The 12487-nt window shown below is 33.8% G+C and overlaps 1 protein-coding gene across 2 annotated transcripts in view; it reads right to left on the reverse strand.

Moving 5' to 3' along the window:
- Positions 1-12487, reverse strand: part of ATG2B (autophagy related 2B) — a 46032-nt gene that overhangs the window by 25219 nt on the left and 8326 nt on the right. For both annotated transcript variants that reach the window (XM_018907259.3, XM_009101769.4), the window contains exons 6-19: positions 11866-12045; positions 10822-10918; positions 9608-9790; positions 8796-8950; positions 8004-8115; positions 7589-7850; positions 6569-6719; positions 5941-6033; positions 5581-5769; positions 4033-4306; positions 2829-2934; positions 1616-1808; positions 1275-1417; positions 8-165 (exon numbers count right to left, since the gene is read on the reverse strand). In XM_018907259.3, coding sequence (XP_018762804.1) covers positions 8-165; positions 1275-1417; positions 1616-1808; positions 2829-2934; positions 4033-4306; positions 5581-5769; positions 5941-6033; positions 6569-6719; positions 7589-7850; positions 8004-8115; positions 8796-8950; positions 9608-9790; positions 10822-10918; positions 11866-12045 — 2296 coding nt within the window. The remainder of the gene's footprint in view (positions 1-7; positions 166-1274; positions 1418-1615; positions 1809-2828; positions 2935-4032; positions 4307-5580; positions 5770-5940; positions 6034-6568; positions 6720-7588; positions 7851-8003; positions 8116-8795; positions 8951-9607; positions 9791-10821; positions 10919-11865; positions 12046-12487) is intronic.

A 12487-nucleotide genomic window follows, 5' to 3' on the forward strand; every position in this document is an offset into this window, starting at 1 on the left:
GTATTACCATAATGAACTGCAGATTTAAATTGACTGAAGCTGTCTTTACTGAAAGTGTTGATGAGTTGGCTAGCCACAGACAGTCCAACACCATAAGAAAGGTTTTCAAATGTTTCTACAGGAGATGGAGCTGTGGGTTCCCATAACAACAAATCATTGCTGATTCTAGGAAGAAATATATTATCATTACACAAAATATATTACTATATACCCATTTTGTATTAAGTCGGTCAAGCATAATTCCTTTGCAAACTTTATATATAAGAGACTTCAGATTCCAAACTTTATATATAAGAGAATTCAGATTCAGAAAAAATGAAGTTCATGAGCACAAGAAACAATAATATATTCATGAGTAAAAGCAATAAAAAATGGAAGTAGCTTCTCTTCTGTAATTATGGTATGCACATATCAAAGTCTAACATGTGATAGTGACACAAAAATACTCTATAAGTAGGTATATATTTGCTCAGTAGGTGGGAGGGGGAGTTGAGAAACCCCTATTTTGATCACATCAATTTTCAACTAAGTTGGAGGAAACATTCATTCTTTTGATTTCAAGTGAGTGTGTCTGTCAGGGTAAAGACATTCAGTACAGAAGTATTCCAACAGAATATTCAGTGGAAGGTTCTGCTTTGTCACTTTGGAAGTGAAAATACTCAAAGTAATGTCTAACAGAGACTAAAATAAATCAGCATCTCTCTTACATATTTGCAGAGCACAGTAAAAATCTAGTAGTATTTTGCTGGTTTTCAGACAGCAAACTAACAGAAATAAATGAACACCTATCCATAAATTTCGCTTGCCTTCTCTACATTTTCATAAACCTTTGTAAGCCTTACAAAACCGAATTAGGGGGTTTTTTTCTGACTGCCTTGCAAGCTCTAGATTTTTACACGGAAATAATAAAATTCAGCGCAAGTTTCTGAAGTATAATAATCTATTTAAAGAAGAGATCAGAAAGATTAGAGCAAAATGAAATATTGCACAGAGATGTGAACAAAGTGCTCACTGAGAGCCAAAGACTATTTAGCTTCACCCTTTGTTCACAAAATCTGCCAAACTTTTTAGCAGTCAGCTGCTGTAGCACCGATCAGGTGCATGATGCAATGGTGTCATGTTAACTTGGAAAAATATTTATATAGCACTTTGGGGTTCTAAATGAACTATACAAACGAGTTCCTGCTATACCTGCTTAGACAATTGCTTTTATCAAAAGTGACACAGAACTGAGAGTACAGGTCATGATAACCAAGCAAAACAATTATACTTGCCTGTTGTAAAGTTTTTCATAGAAGCTTTTGTTTGGTAATGTTAAGTGAATGTTTGGTAACGTGAGTTCCAGTACATAATGAGAATTGCTAATTGTTTTATCCTGAAACTCAGTCATTTCAACTACATCTCCTGGCATCACCATCTAAAAGAAAAAAGAAAACAATTCTTAAGTTAAGGAAAAAAAAAAAAACCCACCAAAAAAAAAGGAAAAAAACAAAAACCCAAAAACAAAAAACCAAAACAAAACCAAAAGTGGAAGCCAGAAGTTGCAGGTAAAGTAGTGAGACAGTATTCATTTTCTCTATCATAAGCACAAAGCAATAACAAAATGTTATAGTACCTCTTCATTTTCAAACATGACCCTACGAGAAGAAAATGGAGAAGGCTCTGGTCTTCTAATATCACAGACATCCTTCAAAGAATGAGAGCCTCCTTCTTCTTCCTCTTGAAAGTTATTATCACCTTCTTCCTCCTCAGCTGCTATCCTTTCCAGAATAGAGTGCACAGCCAGAGGGTTTATTTTCAATACAATCCTGACATGGGAGAAGTTAAGCAGAATAAGCCATCAGAGATGCTTAAAACGTTTATATTTATGCTCTGTCACATGTCCACTAGTTCTACTGGCTTCCCTTTAAATACACATAGACTAAATAACTCCAAATTCCAGGGACTTTTTTATTAGATAATAACATATTTTATTACCCAAAACAATACTACTAAGAAAAAAACCTAACTTACACACACACAAAGGGACATGGTACCATCAGGTGAAAGAAAATTTAGATGTCTGCTTTTTTCAACTCCATTAGGTGATCATATAGGTGACCTAAGAAAAATCTAGCACTCTTTCAAAATAAAACTTGTTTCACTAGACCATTAACAGCTATTAAAAATGCTCTACTGCGTGGTGTAGCTTCTTACATGTAAACACTGTTACAGAAAATTTTATTTGTGCCATTACAAAAGAAAAAATGTCCACATAAACTTACTGTCAGAAAGCCACTGAATTTTGTGGCAAAAAATGTACACAGCAAATTCTGTAGCAAATCTAAAATTTCCTCTTTAAACATCTTATTACATGCTTTAGCTGCCAGGTCCTTCTCTTCAGTAAGTCTGAGGCACTGTATTGCCTTGCACATGATATAAGCAGCAATAATTCAGTCACAATATAATTATTCTTAGAATTCTTATGGCTTATATTATTTTGAGGCAAAATTCAACTAGGATGGGTGGTTTGGTATTCAGTCATGACTGCAGGAGAAAAGGTAAAGTAAGTTTCAAGTCTGTCTCTAATCATTTACCTAACCTTCAGTGAAATTTACTCAAGTCCATACAGAAGTCATTATATATTAAAAATCATACGGCATTATTATAAATGTAGAAGTTCCAGGGTTTTTTTATAAATTCTCAGAGCCTTTTTAAAAGTTATATGCTCTTTCTTTGCAAATTATTTTCAATCATTTACCACACAGGCATTCTGGATTAAAATTAGAAAAACAGTGCTTCATAAAAATTTAATCAATCCACATTAAAAACATGAAAATTTATTTTACCGAGGCCAGTCAAAATTGTCTGATGATGATGTTATATCTCCATCTGTGCCACCTGACACCTGAAAAAATTTTACTGGTGTTTCTGCATTATCTTCTTCAAATGAACCTGAATAGAAAGAGATTTTTTTAGAAATTAACAGATGAATGACAACTGCTAACTTCAGGTCAGCCACTCCTCAAGTTGGAGTCAAACAAGATTCATTAGCCAATGCTACTTACTAAGCTACTTAGGCAAATTTTGTCATCTCTTCTTCCAAAAAATTAATATAAACTTTTAGAAACAAAAATTATTGCACATTATTTTTAGCTAGAAGTAGCTGGAAAATGAGACACTTCTAATGCAAAGATACCAGCACTTACATTATAGCATCACTATATTTTGTCACAGCCTTGATTAAGTACAGAAAATGAGACAGCAGAGAAGACTGCAAATATAAATCAGTCTCATAGATTTATTACTTTGAAAGATATTAGAGGCATAAAATTATTAGTTTTGCAATGATAGTTATTTAGGGAATCAATCTTGGCATCATAGCACTTTTAGGGTTTATCCAGCCCAACCCCTCTGCCAAGGCAGGTTCACTCAGGGCAGGTTACACAGGAACTCATCCAAGGTAGGCCCTAAATGTCTCCAGACAGGGAGACTCCAACGACCTCCCTGGGCACCTGTTCCAGTGCTCAACCACCCTCAATGTACAGAAGTTCTTCCTCATGCTAATGGGAAACTTCTCGTGTTTCAGTTTATGGCCATTGCTCCTCATCCTGTCTCTGGGCACCACTGAAGAGAGTCTGGCACCATCCTCTTGACACCTGTCTTTGACATATTTACATATTTATGAGATTTCCCTCCCAGTCTTCTCAGACTGATCAGGCTCAGCTCCTGCAACCTCTCACCATAGTAAAGATGCTCCAGACCCCTCATCAGCTTTGTGGTCTCCACTGGACCCTCTGCAGGAGCTCCTTGCCTTTCTTTTATGGAGGAGCCTCAGACTGGACACACAGCCTCTCCTCATAGTAGTATTGTTTGGACTTACGTTGGTGTTTAGTACAGAACACAAAATTACAGTAGAGATATCATATCTACTCCAAAATTCAGGTGGAAAGACACTCCCTGGGTTACTCCATATGAGAGGACCTTTCTCTCAACTACACAGTACCTAGAAAAATAAAAAAGGACTTCTGAATATAATATTAACATTCTTACCAGTTAGCTCTTTAAAGGTAAGCTCTAGTTTAACTTGTTCTGGAGTTGACCCTCCTATAAATTCAGTTTTAAATTCCATATCTGTAAATTCAAGATGAAGAATCTCCTTCTGAAGTGATTTCTTAAACCATGGTCCTCTTTCCTGATCTGACCGTAGATCAGGTATTGGGAAGCGAACAGAGAGTTTTAATGCTGGGGCAGTGACTTGAACTGAAACTCTACAGTTTGCAGGAGTATGTGAATCATCCAGAAAAACTTCAGCAAATGCTTTATGCTAAAAGAACCAAACAATAAAAAAAACAAAACACAAACCAGAGTGAATAAAACCCCCTCTGAATTAGAGAAAATAGCATTATAAGTGACTATGGGGAAACCTTTTGATGATGTCATATCTGAAAATGAAAAATATTTGTATATCACAGAAAAAACATATCAAGACCAACTGCGACTGTTCTTAAGATATTTTTCTATTATAAGTGTCATAAAGATTCTACTTAGAAGTCAAGTTTTTGCAAAGATTAGCTATCTTAAAAAAATGCTATTTTTGCAAATTTTTTTCATCTTAAATTAGATAGTAAAAGTACCGAACAATATTCAGCTGCAGTTAGGAAATGTCATGTCTCAGACACCTGTTTAAATACTGCTGCTGTTGAAAAAGCAGGAATTACTATCATGTGTATTTATCCCTTTCAGGAAGTCAGGGTGTCCAGCTCTTGTCACTTGCATGTCCTTCATACCCTTCCCCTTTTGCTGATCATTGAAAGGAATGAAACTTACAAGAAAATTATATTTATAGAAATAATTGATGTCTTACAATTTTAGGAGTCTCTTAAATCTCTTAAATAGTTTTCAAAGCTGATTTTTCCGTAATCAGTAAATGCAGCAATAAAATTACATGAAGATTTTTGTTGCTGTGCAGAAAATCAGTTAAATGCAGGTAATCATTCCTCAAGTATTTTAAGAAAAGTCTTTAAGTTTAATGCTATTGTGATAACCCAAACCAAGGCAAATAAGCTTCAATTTCTTTCTGTTGGTCCCAGAACACTAGAATGCAGTGCATATGCCTCCAATTCTCTCTGTCACCTACCCCAAAAGCAGGTAACACACCTCAGAGACAACAAGAGCTGATTGTGACAACTAAAGATTTTAACAGAGAAGTGGAATCGTTAGGAACACTTTATATCAGCTCCTGGAGAGCATAATGGGACAGATTAGGGATAAGAAGTCAGTCAAGATTACTCTTTTTTGCCCAGTTCTCCTTGCTTCAAGAAGCTGAGAATTTATGCAATTTGTGAAGCATCTTCCACAGTCTTTTGGCCTGTTTTCAAGCACACAATCACCAAATGCAAAATGCGACTGTGTCAGAAGCTGGGAAAAACCAAACTCCAGTCAACCAACCAAACAAAAAAAACCTCTCACACTAAAAAAAAAGCACCTCAGCCACCAAAAAAATCAATCAGAACTAGCAGTCTCAGGCTTACTGTCACTCTGACTTCCTCCTGCAAAAAACCCCAGCAAGTTTTTTAAACAATTTCACTTTAAACTTACCAGACTTATGTGCTTATTGTAAGAAGCATACATGTGAGATGCCATCATCTCCACTGTAGTTAGTTTCTGGGGTTGAAGTAAGGAATTTAATCTGTCTACAATACTAATATCCAGTTCACAAAACACTGGACTTAACTTTATTTGTAACTCTGCTTTCTGTGGAACAGAGCTGAGTCTTCCTTGACTACCCTGAAAAGAAAAGAGAAAAAGCACTAGAACCTTCAACACAATACAGTGAAACAAGTTATAAAAAGTAGGAGTTAAGAACTCTCTATTTTACAGTCATTTTTCTGTTCAAATGATCCAAATTAGACAAAGGTTATTGTACAGACACTTAGTCATTTTAATCTCCCACCTTACCTGAGGTCCTCTATTATCTAAATGCTTATAATGCAGCTGAAGGCATGGCATAGAATGAGAATCATTTCTTTCTTCAGAATGAAATGTCAGCAGCTTCAGGAAAAAAAAATAGTTTAAAATGTTTAATAAATAGGAAGGAGTTGCCACAGGAAAACATATTCATGACATTTTACCTAGAACAGACAGGTAACCCCACACTGAAGTCAGTGAACAGCACACCAGCTCAACTGTTTATTCAATCCACATATTCAGCAACCTTACTGGATGTGTCTGACCATTAAAAGAGCTGGAAGAATAATCACCACCACAAGAAACCTTTGCATTGCTCAACTCCATTGCTTAGAGTAAATGTTTTCCAAAAACTAATATTAAAACCATGTTAAGCATTTTTAAGAAGTAACTAACAAAGTTTGGCTACTTGGTGCTGTTCCTGTCAGGTATGACATAAGTTGGGCTCGCTATTTAAGCTCAGAAATAAAATGTAAATTTTAATCTTAAAACTTAACATATTTAAAAAACTAAAAAAACATGAAGAAACATTTAAATTACAAACATTTTAAAAATCGACCATTCTCAGTTATGCAATTAACATTTCTTTTTTATGGAACTCCCTTTATTTTTAACATACCTCTGTATAGTGAGGCTGCATGGAATGAGAGTCGGTAGAAAAAAGGCATTCCAGGAATTCCATCTCACCAATGGATAAGTCAGTACTAAAACTTCGTGAGGCAGTCCTTTGTCTTTGCTCATAAGACACTTTGATGCCAGTACCTATAAACCTGGATTATTAAAATTAATAATTACTAAAAGTAGCATAAATCAATAACAATTATGAAAAGTAAAGACTTGAGTAGGCAAAAAAAGGATCACTACAATAATTTTAAAATCATTAAAATACCATAATTCCTCCAAATACATGAAAATATCTAATTTTAATAGATTTAGCAACAAAGACAATGAAGCTCATGTTACATATCAACAATGGTCAGCATAGAGAAATTTGTAAAGAACATTTTAGGCATCTAACCTGAGATACAGTTCATATAAAACTAACATCCTTATATAGACAATGAAGAAGTCAAATGTCTCACAAACTCTAAATTACATACATAATGTAAAAAAAGATATAAATATACCTTTAGATATTTTACTTCATACTGTACTGGGATGGTAAAAATTTCTGCAAAAAAAGACTGTTGCCTGACTTTATTATCTTGTTCTCACTTAGGCTTTGTCCCTATTGATATCATACTTTGCACTAAGTAAAACCCTAAGCTCCTTCAAGCACTAATCACTACATTGGAATAACAATAGTTCTGTAAAACACAGGTATTTCTAAAGAAGATATTTACTTAATTGTTCTTGACTCTCTGGGCTCCTATCATAAAAACTGTACCTAATTTGATTCATATATTAAAAAGCTAGGTAATTTTAATATTTATTCTCCTTTCTTCTTCTGTTCTATTTTTTTTTAAAAAGACGACTTGGACAACAGATGTCAAAATTCAAGACTATTTTGAAATTAATAAGGAAATCTAACGCAATTCAAATATTAAGTGACACAATTCCTATGGAAATAAACTTACTTTATTCAAATTTACTTAAAATATATTTTGTTACTTATATTTATTAATAAGCAAAGTTATACCTAAGGTGATCATGAGAACAAGCTTCTGCAAATACTTCTCGGAAGGACAGAAAATCTTCTGTTGAAAACTTAACTGGCTCAATCTTTTCTATTCGGGCAAAGAAATCCCGAGCCATTGGTGTCAATGGGTTAAGGTTCAGTGAACTTTCAGGTGGGGGTAAAGGGTCAATATGAAGTACAGACACTGAGAAAGTTCCAACTGCCAGTCTAAAAAGTAGCTCAGGTCTGGATTCATCCACAGAAACAGATCTGGATGGAATAGCTGAAATACAAAATTAAGTTCACGTAATTTTTCAGCAATAACACATTTATAAAATCATCTTACTTTTGATTTTTATTTCTTTTTACCAAGTTGCTGCATAACAATCCATTTGCATAATTGTCTAGGGAAAACTATCTCTCTGTTGTTACTTACATGTCCTTCTTATGGAAGGCTGGTGAACCATATTGGCTGTTAGTGAGGAACCTCTTGGAGGCTGTAATTCTTGTTTGTTACGATCAAGAAAATCACCCCAAGTTGGTTGCAGCTAAAACAAAAAATATATATGACCTTAAATTTGCAAAGAGTTGTTAGACATTAGATCAAACATAAATAATAAGGTAAATTACCAAAAAACTCCAACATGGATAAACAACCAACAGCATGACATTTCATGAAGAATTAGTGCTCAATTTATCAATGGAGGTATGCTTTATTTCAAGATATGCTTTTTAATTGCACAGGTTTTTATGGCTAAAGTTGCACTCCTCGTGAGCATATATTTTCCCATTCTACAACTACTCTCCATGGTTTTCATTATGGAAAACATTAGGTACACAACAGATTTGGGAAAGATAGTGAAAACAACAGCATAGTTTTTATATTATTTGAGGAAAAATTTAATACTACAATTCCATACCACATTGCCTGTGTAGTCTATTTTAAAAGAAAACCACATGCACATGCAGTAATTAAAAAGAAAATAAACCATGAAGCATCCTATATAAGCTTCAAGGCATTTGAAAACACATTTCCTAGCTTAGCCAAATAAATGAGAATTCCAATACCATTTCCATCACAGAAGAGGAACACTATCAGCTCTAAACATTTCAATTGTTCTAGAATTTTGCAACAGTTCCTGACATTGTAAGGAATGCAGCAATTATGCAACAGTTTCAGCCAGAAGTGTTAATTTCTAAAAGATTCCAAATGTAGTTAATACTATACCACTGTAGTGCTCAGTGGAGATCCTGCCGGTGTAGTTGTGTATGTACTGGTTAAAGACAAGTCTAGATCCATGGTTGGAGGATCTCCAAGAGGTGGAAGGGAGGAAAGGCTGTGGGACATGTCCATTTCAGCCATTGAGAAGAAAACTTCTTCCTCTAGTAGAGAACCACATATAATAAAGAGTTATTTACTCATTTTAAAAAAACCCTTTATTTCTAACAGAAATGTATACTTAAGTCTAGAAATCTAACTGCTAGACAGAAGAACCAGCTAAACACATCATTTACAGAAGTTCCAAGTTTTCTTGACATTAAACTAGTAGTGTCTATGGAGAGAAATTGAAATAAAAATCAAAAGACAAAAAACCTCACGAATATTAGAACAGTTAACTATCTCATTTTCATATTCAAGTTGGTATAACTTCTATAAATTGATACATTCTCCTTTTGACAAATCAAAGTATTGCACATTAAAAATAATTAGTAAAAAAGTATCGACATAAAATCAGATAAATATGACTATTATTCTAGAAGCAATTTCCTCAACCACACATTTGAAAAGATGTCATGCTGTATGTGTTTTTACATGTTTCACACTAACATAAACTGAACAATTTTAAGGAAATACTGAATCAAGTCTAGCCTGATACCTGAACTAGTAATTTTTTACTGAACTTTACAATTAATGGCATATAATTACTTCAGGTCAAACTTATTTTAATACATAAATTGGTAAGATTAAAAGATGAACAATCAATTTAAACAATCTTAACAACAGGTTATTTGCTATTTTGCATCATCTTTTATACTTGCCACGACTAGAAGGCGTTCTGGCACTCTCTGTCTCATAGAAGCTTTGTTCAGATGATGCTCCTGCAGATAAAGACTCCTTCCTCAAATAACGTTTCAACTCCATCTGAATCCGATACTCATCCTCCTGTTGCATTGGCCGGTTCTTCCTATCTTTGTCTGACAATTCTATCCTGCTCAGACTCTCTGAATTCAAAAAAGAGACAAAATTCCTACTGTAATTCCCTTAACTGTATCCCTAATAAAATTCAAAAATTAATCTGAAAATTATATATAAAGTATATAAATATACTGTAAATATATATAAAGCATATTTTTGCATGCGTAGTTATATACATGTCTGTTATACATCAGATGTGTGTACCTGTGCATTTTGTTCGTTTGAAGGTTTTATTTGTTCAGAACATATTACTCTCTCCTACCATTTGTTCATTTCACATCTGATGGAAACATTTCAAGGTTATATATGCAGTTTGAGGGCATTTAATATGCATACATTTCTCAGTCAGCTTTAGGGACTAAGGCCACAATCTCTTAAAGGTTTTACCATCAAGGAATTATTAAAGTTTCAGGTTTGAAGATGACACACGTGGGAAACTGTATATAATACCTATAATACCTCTCCAGTTGTCCTAAAACAATAAACATGTCCAATAAAACAAGTATATCAGGATTAGAAGAATATTAAGTACCCACCCAGGATATGACCTATCTTTCCAAGAGATTATTTACCCTAACAACTGTTGCTGCGTAAAATAGATGAGGGGAACAAACCAAAACATTCTCATACTTCTACTGCAGTAGTTGAAACGCTGCTTTTAGTTCTTCACAAATACAGACAAACTCAATTACAGTCTGTTCTATATTTTCTGTGCCTGTCACTAAAACACAGGATAGAGAAGCTAAATTCCTCTTGTGAAACAGAAGCTGCAAGAACCAGAATTTGCTCAGTCTCCTGGTTTTCTCCACCTAGAATTTCTTCATTTCTTATATTATTATACAGTCATGTGTCACCCTTGTTTGTTGGTTTCATTACTAGATGTACAATTTGCAATTAAAGACAAAAAATTAATCGTAGTCCTAACACACAGTAGCTACAAAGTATTTTACTAATATCAGATAAAAACTCATAATAATGTAGCAACACATTTTTTTTTTCAACTGAGGAAAGATTTTTATCTTTGAAAAATTTTTTTTTTGTTTCTTGTAATACTTGCCTGGCCCAGCAATAGCTGCTACCATGTCCAACAGAAGATGAACCTGCCTTGGTGACAGAAACAGATGTACAGAATCTATTTGTCCATCTATATCCAACTGAAAAGAAAAGGAAATAATACTGTCAAGAATACTCAAGGAATTTTTCTTTAAATTACTTGAATCCGTTATTTACTAACTTTTAATAGATTTTTATGGTGGAAAGAATACAGTCATTACACCAGTATCTTCTATAAAACAAGAAGAAACATAATTTTGTGTTTCTTCCAACCTGTAGCTTGGCAGGATAAATGCAGATGTGTCACTGACTATCAGCTTAAAATAAATACACAATCTCATAACAGAAAAAAAAAAATCAGTAATTCCATTAATCTGCTCTTTTTTTTCTTTAATAATTCCCAAAGCAATAAAAAATAAAGTTAGTTTTACTTATTAATAATGAGATATTTAAGCAAGTACCTTTTGAAACAGACCTTAAAACAATAAAGGTCTTCTGTTTTGTACATTAATACTTTTGAAATTGGCAGCATTTCTCTATTTCACACCAAGGAAATAGTGAAAGTTATTTTACTTTTCAAGGACTCTTAACTGAATAAACAAGAACAGTTAAAGATTGACTAGAAATTGCAGGACTTAAAAAAAAATCCTTCTCTACTGCAGTAGAAACTTTATGCTTTCTATAAAAAATGGTATGCTATACAAAACAGGTCAACAGCCAATTTAAAAACTGGAGAGAAGGGGAATATATTACACAGCTTTACTTATATACTCACTACCATGTCTACTTGCTTTTTGAACACTTAAATTCAGTCTCTCTCTAACATGCAGGAATTTTCATTTAACAGATTTCAGTGTGCCCTGACTCATCTGACTACCATAAAGAGGTCTTTTTACACATACTTATTAGGTTAGAACATAAAGAATCAACATGAAAACTATGGCAATTCTGTTCCCCTGAGAATATTACACCTTTTTCATATGTACTAGAAAAAAAAAAAAAATACAAAACTACTCATTTAGTTAAACACCAGGAAAGCATGACTAACCTTAGCTCCAGGAAGTACTTCATTTTGTTTTAATGTCAGGCTTAACTCCATTCTACCAATCAGCTTACAGATCTGTACAGGGTCAGAAGGAGTAATTTCTGGCAAGTTTCTTGTTAATTGTGGATGTGGCTCATATATGATTTTTGGATTCCAGCTAGGTGAAAGCTTTGGTTCAGTTGCCTTAAAAAGTTACAGATAAAGGTATAAGAATGTATCCGGTTTCTTAGGAAAAAAATGCAAGACAAGCATTTCAAATAAGCCTATCACCCAAATAAATCACTTTACAAACTATAAATTTGACAAAGGCTTTAAAAACATGTACTGATAACTGTGAAAACACAAGGCACATAGAATGCAAAGTATTAGGCCTTTGAAAGAAGAGCAAGTTTCCACAGAATAGTGAATTGCAGGGCTCTTGAATTTCTAGTTCTTAAAGCTGCAACCAGATTCCAGTACAATACATCCTAATTTCTACTCAGTCCTAAAGTCCATTTCCTTGCCTCTCCTCAAAATCACAGGAACTGATTATAAAACTTCCCAAACAGAGATTTAAGTACAAGTTCAACTCCTGTATCCTTCAGAATTAATCTAATAGGGTAACAATATATTTCATCAATTTACT

Source organism: Serinus canaria, chromosome 5, assembly GCF_022539315.1.
Source record: "Serinus canaria isolate serCan28SL12 chromosome 5, serCan2020, whole genome shotgun sequence".
Classification (NCBI taxonomy): Eukaryota; Metazoa; Chordata; class Aves; order Passeriformes; family Fringillidae; genus Serinus; species Serinus canaria.